The sequence below is a fragment of the Trichechus manatus genome, unplaced genomic scaffold (assembly GCF_000243295.1).
Source record: "Trichechus manatus latirostris isolate Lorelei unplaced genomic scaffold, TriManLat1.0 scaffold00282, whole genome shotgun sequence".
Taxonomy (NCBI): domain Eukaryota; kingdom Metazoa; phylum Chordata; class Mammalia; order Sirenia; family Trichechidae; genus Trichechus; species Trichechus manatus.
In genome coordinates this window covers 268,547-283,553 of record NW_004444218.1, presented here as the reverse complement: position 1 = coordinate 283,553, position 15,007 = coordinate 268,547, and the positions used below count along the sequence as shown (strand labels likewise).

General features: G+C 45.1%; 1 protein-coding gene across 1 annotated transcript in view; it reads left to right on the top strand.

The window, feature by feature from the left end:
• Positions 1 to 6,065: 6,065 nt before the first annotated feature.
• LOC101344445 (protein HIRA) overlaps positions 6,066 to 15,007 on the top strand; it is a 78,191-nt gene continuing 69,249 nt past the window's right edge. Inside the window, exons 1-4 of the mRNA XM_023725040.1 lie at positions 6,066 to 6,289; positions 7,842 to 7,952; positions 9,205 to 9,295; positions 10,674 to 10,768. Coding sequence (XP_023580808.1) covers positions 6,184 to 6,289; positions 7,842 to 7,952; positions 9,205 to 9,295; positions 10,674 to 10,768 — 403 coding nt within the window. The 5' untranslated portion in view covers positions 6,066 to 6,183. The remainder of the gene's footprint in view (positions 6,290 to 7,841; positions 7,953 to 9,204; positions 9,296 to 10,673; positions 10,769 to 15,007) is intronic.

Here is a 15,007-nt window from a genome sequence, read left to right as displayed (position 1 = left end):
GTTGTGGGGTTGTTAACCAATGTCATAAAACAACATGTGTACTACTGTTTCATGAGAAACTATTTGTTCTGTAAGCCTTCACCCGAAGTACAATTAAAAAAAAAAAAAAGGAAGTTTGTTGCCTGCTTTCTCCCTCTCTCTTCTTTGCTTATTTCTTCTGCTGCTTTCTGCTGCTTCTCTCTCATTATAATATTGCATTGACATTGACACAATTCACCCATCTTATTCAGATTTCCCCGTTTTATTTGTATTCACTTGTGTGTGTTCATGTATCCATCACCACAGCCAATGTGCTGAGTAGTTCTAATACCTTTTATCACCGAACCCACCTTCCTTCCATGTCCCCACCTTATATTTTAATATTGTTTTGTAACTTCTTTTTTCACTTAATAAATGTTTCAAACATTTCCCCATGTTTTATTTTAATTACAAATTTACCAAAATTTGTTAAAATCAAGGTTTGTTAGACTATAGGAAAAGCATTCCCAGGAGGAAGGTACAACAGGTTAAGGCCTCCACTTTCTCAAGCTTCCATTTCATCAGTACTTACTCACGGATGTTCCAGTCAGATCTGCCCAATGAGCTGCCAGAGTGTAAAAGCCCAGAAATGGGAGCCCAGACCAAAGGCTGTAGGGTCAAGTCTCCTGCTCAGAGTTTAAATTCCCACGTTTAGACCTCCAGAAATCTTTTCTCTGATGCATTAAGGAAACAATTCTGTCTGACCATGCCCTGTGAAAACCTCAGCTCCCATAACTTATTTTTTATTCCCTGCCAGATCAAAAGCATTTGTGCTGTTGCTGTCAGCTTAGCAAACCCCCAAGAGTAGACAGTACTTCAGGAGAGTATTGTGGATGGCCTGAGCTGTTGGTCAAGGAAGAGGTGACCTGGAGCTGAACCTTGGAGGAGAAATGGCATGCACTGGGTGTGCAGGGACAGTCTTCTGGTCCGGGCTTGTTTAGAGAATGTAAAATTGCCCAATGTCTCTAGAAATAGAGTGTCTATTAATTTATCTTCTGTCTCTGTCTCTATACAAAGAAAGGCCAGAAGCTGGAGAGAGTTGAGAACTCATCCTTACTATTGTGCTGTGCCACAGGAAAAGTTCTCCAGCTAGCTAAGCCATAAGATCCTTTTTCCTCCGCACCACCTTAAAGAGCCCTTTGAACAAAGATCAATTCCCACTAAATATGAGTGACTGTTTTCCTTGGGACTGAAAGGTCCAGGGCAGAAAGGAGGTAGGGAGCTACTGGGCACCTTGTGGAAGTCCACTGCCGTATTTCAGCTAATCACACGTACATCACTAAGAAAGGTAACATAGCACCAGTGAAACTATTCAGTACCTTTCACTGCATGGTGGCACATCCTGATCTCAGAAACATTAAAACGTAGAGCATAGGCATCTTGAAGCAATATGACAGAGCACAAGGTCCTTGGAAGGATGAATGTGTCCTCCCCATTTTTGCAGATTCAGAAACTGATGTTTGAGGAGATTAAATAATTTACCCTAGTATGCATGGCTGGTAAGTGGCAAGGATGAGGATTCAGCCCTTGGGTGTTTAATGGTAAAACCCAAGCCTGTTCCCAACCCTAATTCCTGTTTTCTCCCCTGAGGCCTTAAGGCCCTCTCCAGCTGACCTCCCTTCTAGTCTTCACAGTTAAAACCCATCCTCCATGCAGCTGTTGTGGAGCCAGGATGTGAATCTTAAACCATGTCATTCCCCTGCTTAAAAGCTACCTTTAGAGCAAGGTCTTAGCTCCTTATGGGAACCTTACCAGCCCTTCCCCATCTCTCTAGCCTCCTCTCTGTTGCTGCTCTGTAGCTTGCCCTCCACTCTGTAGCAGCACATTGAACTCTTTCTTGATTCCATGCCCTGTCCCCTCTGCCTGAAATGCTAACTCCTGCTGAACCTTTGGGACTCATTTCAGTTGCTGCTTCTCCAGGAAGCCCCCATGCTGAGTTTGGCTGCTTTCTGCCTGTTCAGGTGTCCTTCAGTGGATTAATCAGTGAGGTCTGTATGCTTATCTGTAGTTCTGTGAGCTTCCTGAGGGAGGGGCTGTGACTTATATATCTTTATTTTCTCAGTACTTAGCCTGATAATCAGGCACATAGTAGATATTCACAAATGTTGAATGAATAATAAACACAGTTGATGCTGCCAGTGGGTGTGGTCTGAAGGAACATAGACTGTACTTGGCACCTTTGCGACTGAGTCTGTCAACGCAGGCTGCGTTGTGCCAGGTGCTGTACATACGCACATTTTACGTCTCTCTTGACAGTACCAATATAATCCAATGTCTTATATACTTATGCATCTAAAAATTACTGTGGAGGACAAGTGGATTCTCCTCCCTGGTTGTCTCTTCAAGACCAGTGCTGAGTTAGCTAGAAGTCTTTTGGTTAAAATGATAATACCCAGCTCAAGCTGGCTTAAGCAAAATAAGTGAATGAATTGGCATTTGGGGTTATCTCTTATTACATGACAAGCTACCCCAAAGTGTATTGGCTTAAAGCCATAACCATGTTATTACTTGCTCATGATTCTGCAGTTTGTGCAGGGCTCAGCAGGGACAGCTCATCCCTGCTCTGCGTGGAGTCTACTGGGAGGACGAACAGCCTGGGGCTGGATAGAACCACTCCCCTTGGTAGAACTGTTCCGCTTGGCTCCTTGGGGCCCTGATTCTTGCTGTTGTCTGGGCTCTTCAGTCCTGTTCTTGTGGCCAGCTTGGGCTTTCTCACAGTATGGTGATTCAGGGTAGTTGGACTTCTTACATGACAAGTGGCTTTTTCTAGAGGGCAAAAGTGGGAGCTACTCAACCTTCTTTAGACTTAAACCTGGAACTGGAGCAGCATCGCTTCTGTCACATTCTGTTGGGTAAAACAGGTGTTCCCAGGGCCAACCCAGATGCAAGGAGAGGGAAGCACACAGGGCAGGAGTCCTGGCAGATGTGGTTTACTGGGGCCTTCCACAGTAGCAGTTTGCCACACAGGCTCACAGGACTGTGTCCAGGGAGAGGTTCAGCACAGGAGAGCCCAAGGGGCCTGCACAATCTTGCACGCTCCCTTTTCACTTTCGTGTTAGTTGCTTCCAGGCAGTGGTCATGCCCACCCTCACTGCCCTCCAGGTACACTCCCTCCCAACTTCACCTAGAGCAGCAGCACATCACAGTATTTAAGACCTTGGGCTCTGGAGCCAGATGCTAGGATTCCACCAGGCAGCTCTCTGTGTGCCTCAGTTTCTACCTCGTCTGTAAAATGAGGATTTCAGAACTGTCTACTTCAGATGGTTGTTTGTGACTTCGAGAATGCCCTGGACTGTGTTACCTGCAGGATTTAAGGGTCAGATGAGTTGCTCACGAGCATGTTGTGGGCTAGGGAAGAGAGGTTTTGGCCTTGGAAAGGCAAAGCTTCACAGTACCCAAGGGTCTCTATGGCCCACTTGGGAGGAACAGCTGGCCACCAGCACAAGGGCTGGTGCGCTTGAGCTTTCCTAGGGCCCTGAGGAGAGCTGCTGCTCCAGTGAGTTTACGGCTCCCCTGCTGCTAGATACATCCGCTCTTCTGCGTCTCACAGGGCTCTTAGTGGCTGAGGTGGCTTGTGGTAATAACTCATAGATGTCTTCTTGTGTTCAGCAGGACTCTGTGCCTCTGTTTCAGTACTAAAATGAAAACCAAACCGTTGCCCTCGAGTTGATTCTGACTTCCCACCCCTCATAGCCATTTGGAGCACTAGCATTTGCACAGCTCAGGCCTGCAGCCTGTTTTCCTTTTGGTTATTTCAGGGTTTCTTGTGAGGCACTTCACACAGCTACTTTAGCATGTGTGGGTACACCCGTGTACCCTCTCCTCCCAGCCTTTCAGCCTGTGGTAAAGTGTGGCATGTTCTCACTGGCAGCATGTAGGACCCTATGGCTTATCACATGTGGCAGCCATCTTGCCGATGAAAGACCCAGGGGTGCCCCCATGGGCCTGGGTGCAAAGACAGGAAACCACCAGTTTGAGCACTCCTGGGCCTCACATGTACTCTCAGCCCCTATCTTTTTTTACCCCACTGTGTATAGTTTGCTGGATTCTTTGGAAGATCAAGAGGTGACTTATCAGGGTCGCTGGCTATAAAAGAAGAGTTACTTGCAGGCTTTCTCACCTCACACTTTTGTGAGTGTGCTCAACTCTTGGGTCTGGTTCCTTAAAAGGTGTATAAGCATGCTGAGCTGAATTGGACTTGTCTTGTGAAGCCTTGGAATGAAAATTCTGAGCAGACAAGGGCTGTGTTTCGTATGTGTTTGGGACAGCTTTGAGCACACTGCATTTGCTTCAGAAAGGCAGTCAGCAGCTTCGTGGCCTACCTGTCATCCTAGAGCTCTGGCTTTTGGGTTTGGGCCTGTGGGTGACTGAGGGGCTCAGGGACCAGGCTGGAGCTGCCAGCATGGTGACAGGGGTCTGATAGCTATCACTCTGTTATGGTAGCTTTTGTGGCCTTGGAATTCAGTAAGTTTGAGAAATAACATAGTATGTAGTTTGATTTCCAGACTTTCCTAGGGTTTCTGCTCTTGTATTTGGCTGCTCATAGTTTTGCACAGCTGTTTTCCCCACTACCAGTGATGAGCAGTAAAAAGGAAACTTATTTCCCCTTATCCGGTGAAAGCTCGCGCACCATTTGATGGTAGGATGTGGCTTTCTGGAGTAAGGTGAGGTGAGCTGGGTGCTACCTTGGGCCCATGCTGGGCATTGCCTTTTGGGTAGCAACACTTGATTATACACACTTGCATGGAAGTCCTAGCAGGACTTTTCAGCTCTCAGGTGACTACCACCTGCCCCCTTTCCTACTCCTCCACTCTCTCGCCTGCACTTGCCATGAGATTCTAGAGCTGGTAACCCTCATCCCAGTGTCTATGCAGCCTCCTTTTGGGTGACAGAAATGGAGTGTCCCCTGTGAAGAGACTCCTTGGCAACAGCCCCTTGGCTGTATCAACAATTGCTGGTGCTCAGTTTTTATACATCTAATTTGTCACTCAGCTACTAAGCTACCACACACCAGGCACTGTGCTGGGAGCTGAGGATATGGTGATGAACTTGATAGTGATTGACATTCCATTTGTGGCTTTTGTATGCTTGGCCTGGAAGCAGACCAGGGAACCAAACAAATGCCCACCAGGCACAGGTTCCAGGATTGCCTTCCACAGCCTGCTGCATTTTGAGTTCTCACAAGGCTTTCGCTTATCTGGTCCATCCATCCAGCCATTGCTTTGTGGCCCCCTGTTGTGGACCTGGGAACATACTGGACCCTGTGAAGACTCCAAGAACTAGTAGCGTCAGCCCTTTCCCCTGGAAGAACAGAGAATCTAGTTGAGCATAGAATACATACTGTGAAGGAGGTTCAGCCAGAGGAGATGCCAAGAAGATGGACCCTCTGTGGACTTTGATACAGCACAAATGGATGGGAAGACTTTTTGGAAGGAGAGGCAAGATGAGGGCAATGATATCCCCATGTTGCAGCTGCCATTGTTCCTACTTGCTGTCAGCTAGCCAGTGAGAAAGGACAGAGTGTGCCCCCTAACCAGCTACTGGCCAAGTACAGATCCATGGGCAGAGGAGATGCCTAGAAGTGATAGCTGTGTGCTAGCTTTACTAAATCCCTGTGACTCAGCACTTTTATTGTGAACCAGTTCATAGTCTTTAGTGTCTTCTTCACAGATGTGTGTCCCCAGAAGATGGCAGCCTGTTGTCCACTAGACCTCTGTGTGAATGCCCAGGCATCCAGTGGGCTCAGTCATTGTAGTGATGGAATGCTTTATTCCACTTTTGGACTTTCAGCTCTTTAACATTGCTTAGAGAGTCTTCCCAACAGTTTATACTTTAACTAAAACTGTTAGATCACTCTGTCCTTAAACCAAAAACCCAACCAGTTACTGGTGTCCTTTGGTGGTTCAAATGGTTAATGCACTCGACTGCTAACCAAAAGGTTGGAGGTTCGAGTCCAGCCAAAGGTGCGTCGGAAGAAAGGTCTGGAGATGTGCTTCTGAAAGATCAGCCATTGAAGACCCTATGGAGCATAGTTCTACTCTGACACACGTGGGGCAGACTTGACAGCAACTGGTTTTTTTGTTTTTGTTTTCCCTAGGTGCAGTAATTGGAGTTGTTAGTTGAATAACAGTGTTATTAAATTTTTGACTCTGTTGCTGGTCTTCAATGAATAAAAGCCAATTTAGATTTTTTTTTCCTTTATTTTCAGGCAAGCCAATTTTTTCAGTTGACATTCACCCTGACGGGACCAAGTTTGCAACTGGAGGACAAGGTATGTTCATGGTTTAACAGAGGGAGTGTATCACAGCCCTGCTGCCTTGCTCTGCTTCTCCTGGGTTGTCTGTTTAGCTGTAGACAGAATACCTACTATTTCCTGGTATGGTTGTGACTCACGTAGTCATTAATTTTCTCGCCTCAAAAGAATTCAACTTGGTTGGAAAGAAAGTGCACTGTGGTCAAATAAAAATGTCCACGCCATGTGATGATATGATCCATAGTATTGTCAGTGTGCTTCATCTGGCATCTCCTGCAATATTGTAATAACATATCTCTGTTTGGAAAGGCAAAGTCATTTTTCAGGCCAGGACACCAGGATGTATATATGATGGCACAAAGTAGCAGTCATGGCAGAGCCCAGCCCCATTTGCTCTTCACCCCAAAGCAGGGTCTCCCTCTGGCTGAGGCTGCAATCTCTTTGGACAGTACCTGGAAAGTGCCTTTGTGAGTTCTGGGTCCTCAGGCCAGGTGCTGCAAGGTGGGTGGGCTGCAGATTCCTCTGCCCTGGAGGGCAGGGAGAAGGAAAGGAGGGCTCTGAATCCTTCCTATCTGCCATGGACTGCACCCGAGAGGAGCTCACACGTCTCGTGGAAGAACATCTGGACTAGCTGGGGGAGAACAGAGGGTTTTCTCCTTGTCCTCAGAAGGAGGCACACTTTACTGTCTTCTTCAAGTAGTAGGTCTAGGAGAGATGTTTAGGAAATATCTTAACCCTTACATACTGGCCAAGAGATGATTCCCAAGCATGCTTCATGGTCATTTTGGTGTGTCCATTTCCAGGCATATACTGGTTTTTGCCCCTCTGTAATAGAAGGTTAAATGAGGGACTAGACTTTTGTCAGTTATCAATAATGGAAAGTGCAAAAAGAGAACTCATTAGTAAAATGCATAGATAAGTAGTTTATCAAAGCAGTACATTCAGGTATAGCCACAGAAACCCAAAGTTCCCTCTTTCAGGTGACCTCTTGTTTGTAGGTGACTGCAGAGGACAGACAAGAAGATAATGAGCCCTGTTTCCAGGGCACATTTCAGACTTGGACCTCAAAGTTTTAGTCGGCTCTGGGGACAGCTGTGGATTCCAAGCAGAACCTTGAAGGGGAAGGAAACCCCAATAGGAACTGTGCTTTAGTTTCTAGGCTGCACATACACAGACCTGAAGGAGTCCTGGGGTATTGACTTTTCCAACCTCATTTTATAAACGAGGAGTCTGGATCCTGGGCAGGGATGAGGGCCTTCTCAGGGCCCATGGTGGTTCCATGTTAGAGGCCAGACTAGAGCTCAAGTACCTCCTCATTGCTAGTCCAGGATTCTTTGCATCAAGTCTGGTTGGCTTCAGCCTACTACTGATTTCCATACCCTCTTTGGTCCCCGTGAGTACTTGTTTTTCTTCATCTTTTCTGTAACTTACATTAGTCTTTCAGACTCAGTCTTTAGATCTAGTCAGTTCTGATTTATGAAAGCTAAGTGAGGACTTCTTGTTAATATTACTAATCAATACCAAATTTCTACCCTTTGCACATTGAGTTATTTTTGTTCTTCCCTTCCAGGGCAGGATTCTGGGAAGGTTGTGATCTGGAATATGTCTCCAGTCCTCCAGGAGGATGACGAGAAGGATGAAAATATTCCCAAGATGCTTTGCCAGATGGACAATCACTTAGGTATTACAGAGTGGCCCTTTGCAGGCTTTGCGTGTTGGCAGAGTGCCCAAGGTTAGCACATGTGTTTGTAATTAGAAAGATAAGGCCCCGTGCGGCGGTAACTCCCCTCGGCCTGCTGTCTGAAGGCACAGATGTTGGCTGCACACCTGGGTGAGTTATTCGGCAGAAGACTCGGCCCGCCCACAGAACCATCTTTGGACAGTCTGCAGGTACCTCTGGTGATTTCCTGCTCATGAGTCGTTACTGCCTGATTCCATGGGGCTTTGGGGCCAGCAACCTGGAAGCAGTAGGGTTCTGGGGAAGGGTTTGTAAGACAACAAAGTGTCTCAGACTGGGACTGTGTCACTCTGAGGCTCTCTGCCAGGACCCTTTTGGCCATCAGACAGTGTTATGGTTTCCTTTCCTGCCTTAGTGCTTTAGTTTCCCAGGCCTGAGCATCAGGGTGACTGTACCTGGCTCCGGTTTCCAACCCAGCTGCCTCCACTGAGAGTCTCCATTAACAAGGACTGGCCTTGGGACATCAGCCCCTTCCTTTGCTCTGTGTGTTATTATTTTCCCAACATGCTCGTCAGTGTCCTCTGCCCTGGAGCACAAGTTATTCCCAGGCCATGTGTTGGCTATAACTTTGATAGTGTCCATCATATATCAGGTCTTCCAGAGGCTGAGCTGTGAATGCTCCTGGAGCCCCGGACTTGGGGGGAGTTCTGCTGGATTTTAGCTTCTAAGTATAAAAATCAGTCTCCAGTGCTGGAAAGTTTGGAAAATCCAAATTTAAAAGCACTAGCCCTGACAGGTGAGATGAAGCAGGGTTTTATACTTTACTAAGCTGCACCCCTGAAGGTTCTGGAAAAGGCATCTTGGCCTGTTTTAACACATGCTCTCATTTCGAGAGTAATTCCTACTCAGTTGTACATCTCATCAATAGACAGCTCCTTTGAAATACTGTGATTTAGTTATCATTTATCTGTTTTCTTGGAAAGAAGCTCCTCCTATTGACTCTTTCATTCAGTACTAACATTCTCAGATTATGTATATTTTCCTCCTCCAGACTCTGTTCTGGTAATTTGTTATTACAGCACAACTAGGTTAGTGCTTAAACTGAATTATTTTTCTGGGTCTCTCACACAGTAGATGCCTTGAATAGATTAGATAGATTAGATTTTATACACCTTTTACATCTTGCCAAACTCTGCATAGAGCAAAGCGGGCATGACTATTGGATGTTCATCACCCTATTTTTTTTTCTTCCCAGCATGTGTGAACTGTGTGCGGTGGTCAAACAGTGGGATGTATTTAGCTTCTGGGGGAGATGACAAACTGATTATGGTGTGGAAGCGGGCTACGTAAGCATCATTTTCCTTTCTTCACATTTTATTTTTAGAAGCTTCTTTGCTGGTCTTATCAAAGTTCCCCCTCCCCATCCTGGCACTGAAGTCCCCAGAGCTCCAACTTCATAAATAGCAGGAAGTGCACGTAGATCAGGAGCAGATGGTGCCTGACTGGGAGTCAGGAGTCTACCAACCTGGTCAGCTGCCCTCGGTCTGGGCTGCAGGGTTTCCACCTGAAAATGAAGGGCTTATCCCTTCTAGTGCTAACATTGGTAGCTTCATTTGTTTTGTTCTTCAAATGAAATTTCACGTGGAACTCCAGCATACAAAATGGTTAAAAGCTGAGGTGCTCAGGTGGAATTGGGCTGGGGACCCAGAGCCCACCGACTTGGCCATTCAGCTCATTTCTCATCAGCCTAAACCTGGGGCTCCAAGGAGCTCCCCTTGAAAGCCCCAGCACTGCACCCAAAATGAGCTAGCCATCACCTGGAAAACCGTATTTTTCCTTAAACCTGGGAAGAGTCACTCAGGGTGGGCCCTGGGAATTTGTTCCATAGTAAGCTCCTCAGGTGACTCTGGGGACATCATGCTATGGCAGCAGACCCTACACGTTGCTCAGCCAGAGTAGCTCTATGGTCATGGCTTCAAAGGCAGAGGCGTGCCATTTCCTTTGGCCCACTTGGCTGCCTTACCAAGCTCTTTTTCTGTGGGGTTGTGAAAAGTTTTACACAGGGTGTTAACAGAGCCTCTGAGCATTGCCTTGGTGGTGTCAGCACTTCCTCCACTGGGGGTCCCTTGTGACCGCTCATGTGGAAGGAGTTAGGACTGGTGGCTCGCCTGTCTCTCAGCCTCCAGTTTTAAGCCTTTTACAAGGTGACTTAAAAAACACTTCTGGTTTTGCTACTTTAAATTGCCAATATAGATAACATGTTCAGTATATAAACTGAAAAAGTATAAAAGAAAAGAAAATCACTCACAATCTCACGACTTAAAGAAAGCCACGGTTAATGTTTTGATATTTTTTTGTTGTGCCTCCTTCTGATAGATTTTCCATGCATAGCTGACATCCATGTTATATGTATTTTCTTTACATAAATGATATATTGTACGTGATGTTCTGTGGCCTGCTTCTTTCACTTAATTATATATTGTGAACATTTTCTCATGCAGTGGATATTCTTTTACCATGAGATTTTTAATGGTTATGTAGTATTTCATCAGTACATGTATAATAGTTTACCTAATCGGTCCGTCTTGCTCAACAATTCGGTGGTTCCCAGCCATTGTTTGTTTTTGCTTTGTTCTTTTTGCCATGATAAGCCATGCTGCAGTGAGCATCTCTCCTGTGCCTGAAGCGTTCCATGAGTGCCTTTCTGACTCCTCTTTCACACAGGTACATTGGCCCCAGTACTGTGTTCGGCTCCAGTGGTAAGCTTTCCAATGTGGAGCAGTGGCGATGTGTCTCCATCCTCCGGAGTCACTCAGGTGGTGAGTGGAGCTGCCTGTTGAGCTTGGTGGGCCCCTGACAACTGATGCAGTTCAACAGCAGCACCTCCACGTCCCCTGTGTCTGGGCTGCCCTCCTCTATCACCTTCGGTCATGCCCTGCCTGTCCCCTCAAGGTCTGTGCAGTTTCCATTTCCATTGCTTGCCTCTAGCTGCACTCAGTGCCCCCTGCTTCTGCCTTCATGGGGTATATGTTTATATCTTTAATGGAGAACTTCCCATGTTCTGCTGTTTATCGTGATGAACTGAATCAGTACTTTCATCAGTGGATCACTAAGCTTATAAGCACACTTTATTTTTCACAGAAACCAGCATACCGGTGCCCAATGAAAAGTTTTTTACTTGACCTTGAGTATGTTTACAAAACGTTTTAAATAGACTTGGTATGGAGAGAGCCACATTTATTTATTTGGGCTGAAGAGGAAGATTGGTCTATAGCAGTCTCCTGCCACATGCCAAACGCTATTTTGGGTACCGGGGATACGAGGGTGTATATGGTTTAGACTTAGAAAGCATGTGTGCATAAGATGAGCATATGAAGCAAGGAGATTAAGTCTAGCGTTCGGAGGAATGTACTAAGGAGGAGGTCAAGGAAGGCTGCTTGTAGGAGGCAAGTGTGTGAGCCGAGTTAACTTAAAGAATTGTGGATAGGAGAGTTTTCCAGGCAGGGAGGGACAGCATGAGCAAAAAGCCTCAGAAGTGAGAAAAGGCTTGGTGTGAATGGTGAATTGGAAGCGTTTCAGCTTTGCTGGATCTTTATATACAAGGCAAGGAGCATCACAAAATGAGGTGGGTGAGGTCTGTAGGGACCAGGTGTGCAGGGACCAGGTATGCTCGTATCCCTGTTAATGAGTGTGTCCTTTATCATTGAAGACACACGGAGCCATTAGAAGCTGTGAAGCACAAGCAGGAGATCATTACAGCTGTGTGAAAAAGGAGATTGTTGCAGTAGTTCAGATTAAAGCTATAAGGGCCTGAGCTAGGCTTGTGATAATTGGGATAGAGAGAAGGAGATTGATTTGGGAAATACTTAGGACAGGGCAATGGGAGGAGTGATGACCTGTACGCTACTAGCTGGGTGTCTGAACGGTTAGTGGTGTCCTCTGCTGAGACCATAAGGACAACAGGAAACCACAGGCTTATGCGGACAGACACCAATTTAGTATGGGATGTGCTGAGTTTGAGGGCATGGGGGAATGTCAGGAGACCATTGCAGCTGAGCCTGGGGTTTTGGGGGAAGACAAGGCAGGAGTGAGAGGTTTGGGAGGCATTGGCCATAATCCGTTAATAGTGTATGCTCAGCAAATCCTATATAGACAGTTTAAAGGTGAAAAAACCCATCTCTTGGTGACCATAGATTGATTCCACATTTGTGAAGGGCAAAACAGTAGCATTCTGTTGTTGATGACAATAAAAATGTATTATCTGGCCTTATTTATTTCACAGCTGCTAACAGTGGAGACTAGCTGGGCTTCTCTGGAACTTGGTACCAAGTGTCTATGAGGGTGTTCACACATGGGGTGGGGCCTCAGGTAGAGAGTTTTACAGGGCCCCTAACCTGGGACTTGGGCTGAGCTGTAACCTCAGTTTCTCTCCTGCCCTACCACCCCATGGGTCTCCTTTACCAGGCAGGTAGAGTTGGCCGCCTTCAACAGGGGTACCTGCTACTCATGTTCACTAGTCCTGGTAGCAGATGTGGGTGGAACAGTGCAAGAAGAAAAATCAGTGAAAAAGCAGAAATAAATGAATGAGAAAGTACCCAGTCTTTGAAAAGCAGAATGTGAAAAACATATACTTGGCATGTTTAATCAGGGTAGGTAGAGGGGAGGAAAAAACGTAGACAAAATTAGAAGTAAGTAAAGGTCTAGAAGACCATTTAACCCAGAGGGAAAAAATTATCAAAGAGTGCCGTGTAGCATTTGTACTATTAAAATAAAAAATAATTTTAAGAGATACTACAAAGAAATAGACAATTTTTTAGAAAATGTAAGTTTTCAGTATTGACACCATAGGGTTAGGAAAACCTGAACAGAATAATAACCAATGCAGAAGTCGAAGGCTACCTTTGGAAATGGTTCCTGATCCTAAATTATTTACTGGTGTATTCTTTCAAGCTTTTAAGAGTAATCATTCCAGATAATAGAAGTATTTATTCTTAAAGAAAGTTATAATGTTGGTGTCTTGGTCATCTAGTGCTGCTCTAACAGAAATACCACAAGTGGATGGTTTAGCAAAGAGAAGTTTATTCTCTCACACTCCAGTAGGCTCCAAGTCCAAATTCAGGACGTCAGCTCCAGGAGAACGCTTACTTCATTAGCTCTGGAGGAAGGTCGGTGTCATCAGTCTTCCTTTGGTCTGGGAGCTTCTCTGGGCAGGAACCTCAGGTCCAAAGGATGTGCTCTGCTCCTGGCACTGCTTTCTTGATGGTATGAGGTTCCCATGTGTCTCTGCTTGCTTCTCTCTTTTATATCTCAGAAGAGATTGGATTAAGACACTATCTAATCTTGTAGACTTCATCAGTATAACATCATCATAGTGACAGAGTTTACAACATATAAGGAGATCACATATAACCTCATCATAGTGATAGAGTTTACAACACATAAGAAAATCACATCAGATTACACAGTCATACAATACTTGGAATCATGACCCAGCCAAGTTGACACATATTTTTGGGAGACACAATTCAGTCCATGACACTTGGGTTTCCAAAATCTAATAAAAAGAACAATGAAACAAAAGTATAGCCTAATACGAATAAAGAGAGAAAAATCAGAAACAAAGTACTAGTAAATTTGAAGATAGTTGAAAGCAATGGAAGAATTGTGTAGTACAAGGGAATCTATTTGTATAATTTAACATGCTAGGAAGTTAAATAAGAAAAGGCACAAAATTATCTTAGGACATGTACTAAAAGGAATTTTGCATAATTCAGCATTAATTCCTAATAAAAATACTATTAAAAGGACACTAGAAAGATGTTTCCTTAACATAATAGTGCTGTCTTTTTCAAACCAATGGCAAATATTACAATTCACGGTTAAGTTTGTTCCCATTTAGCTCAAGAAAAGACAGGGATGGGTGCTATCAAAATTAATTTGTTGCTTTGGGATTTCTGCAATACAGTTGAACAGAAATAAGAAAAATAAATTTCCATATTGGAAAATGAAATCCTCAAGCAGTTTGCATTCATGTAGAAGGAGACAGACAATAAAGTAGTCATGTAAGAAATTAGAAGATAAGTGCTAAGGAGCAAAATAAAGAGGCAGAGTGCCTTTTTGACCAGGATTTTCAGGGAGGGCCTCGATTAGAAGGGAACATTTGAATGGAGCTCAGAGGCATAAGGGGACAACCATGCAGACGTGGGAGAGCCTTCCAGGCAGAGGGAACAGCCAGGGCAACGTCTTTGGAGTGTGGACATGTTCTTGTTGTGTTCAGAGAATGATCAAGGGGCTAGGGCTGAGGGGGTGAAGGGGGGAGGGGAGCAGTGAGGTGGGAGCAATGGGCTTTGTAGACCTTTGTGAAGGGCACTTTCTCTGAGTGCAATGAGAAGCCTCAGTAGGACTTTGAGCAGAGGAGTGATGAGACCTCTGGCAGCTATGTGGAGACTATATTGTGGAGGATCAAGGGCAGCATTTAGAGGCTAGTGAGGAGGCTATTGCCGTAATCTAGGTGAGAGACCATAGTGGTTGGGACCTGGGTGATGATAGTGAATGTGGTGAGAAGTGGTCGTGATACAGCATTATCTTAAAGATTATAGCCAATTAGATTTCCTGGTGGATTGGATATGGGGTGTGACGTAAGCAGAGGAATCAAGGAATGCTTCAAGGATTGTGGCCTGAACAATGGAACGGATGCAGTTGTTATCACCTGGGATGGGGCAGGTTTGGGGGAAATTTTTTTATTTTTATTTATTGTACTTCAGGTGAAGGCTTACAGAACAAATAGTTTCTCATGAACAGTAGTACACATATTGTTTTATGACATTGGTTAACAACCCCACAACATGTCAACCCTCCACTCAACATTTTTTTTTTTGGTGAAAATACACATAGCCAAAGAGACACCATTTCAAAAATTTCTACATGCACGGTTCAGTGACATTGACTACACTCTTCCAGTTGTGCTGCTATTCTCGCTTAAGATGGCTTACAGAACAAAATAGTTTCTCATTTAACAGTTACTACACATGTTGCCCTATGACAATGGTTAACAATCT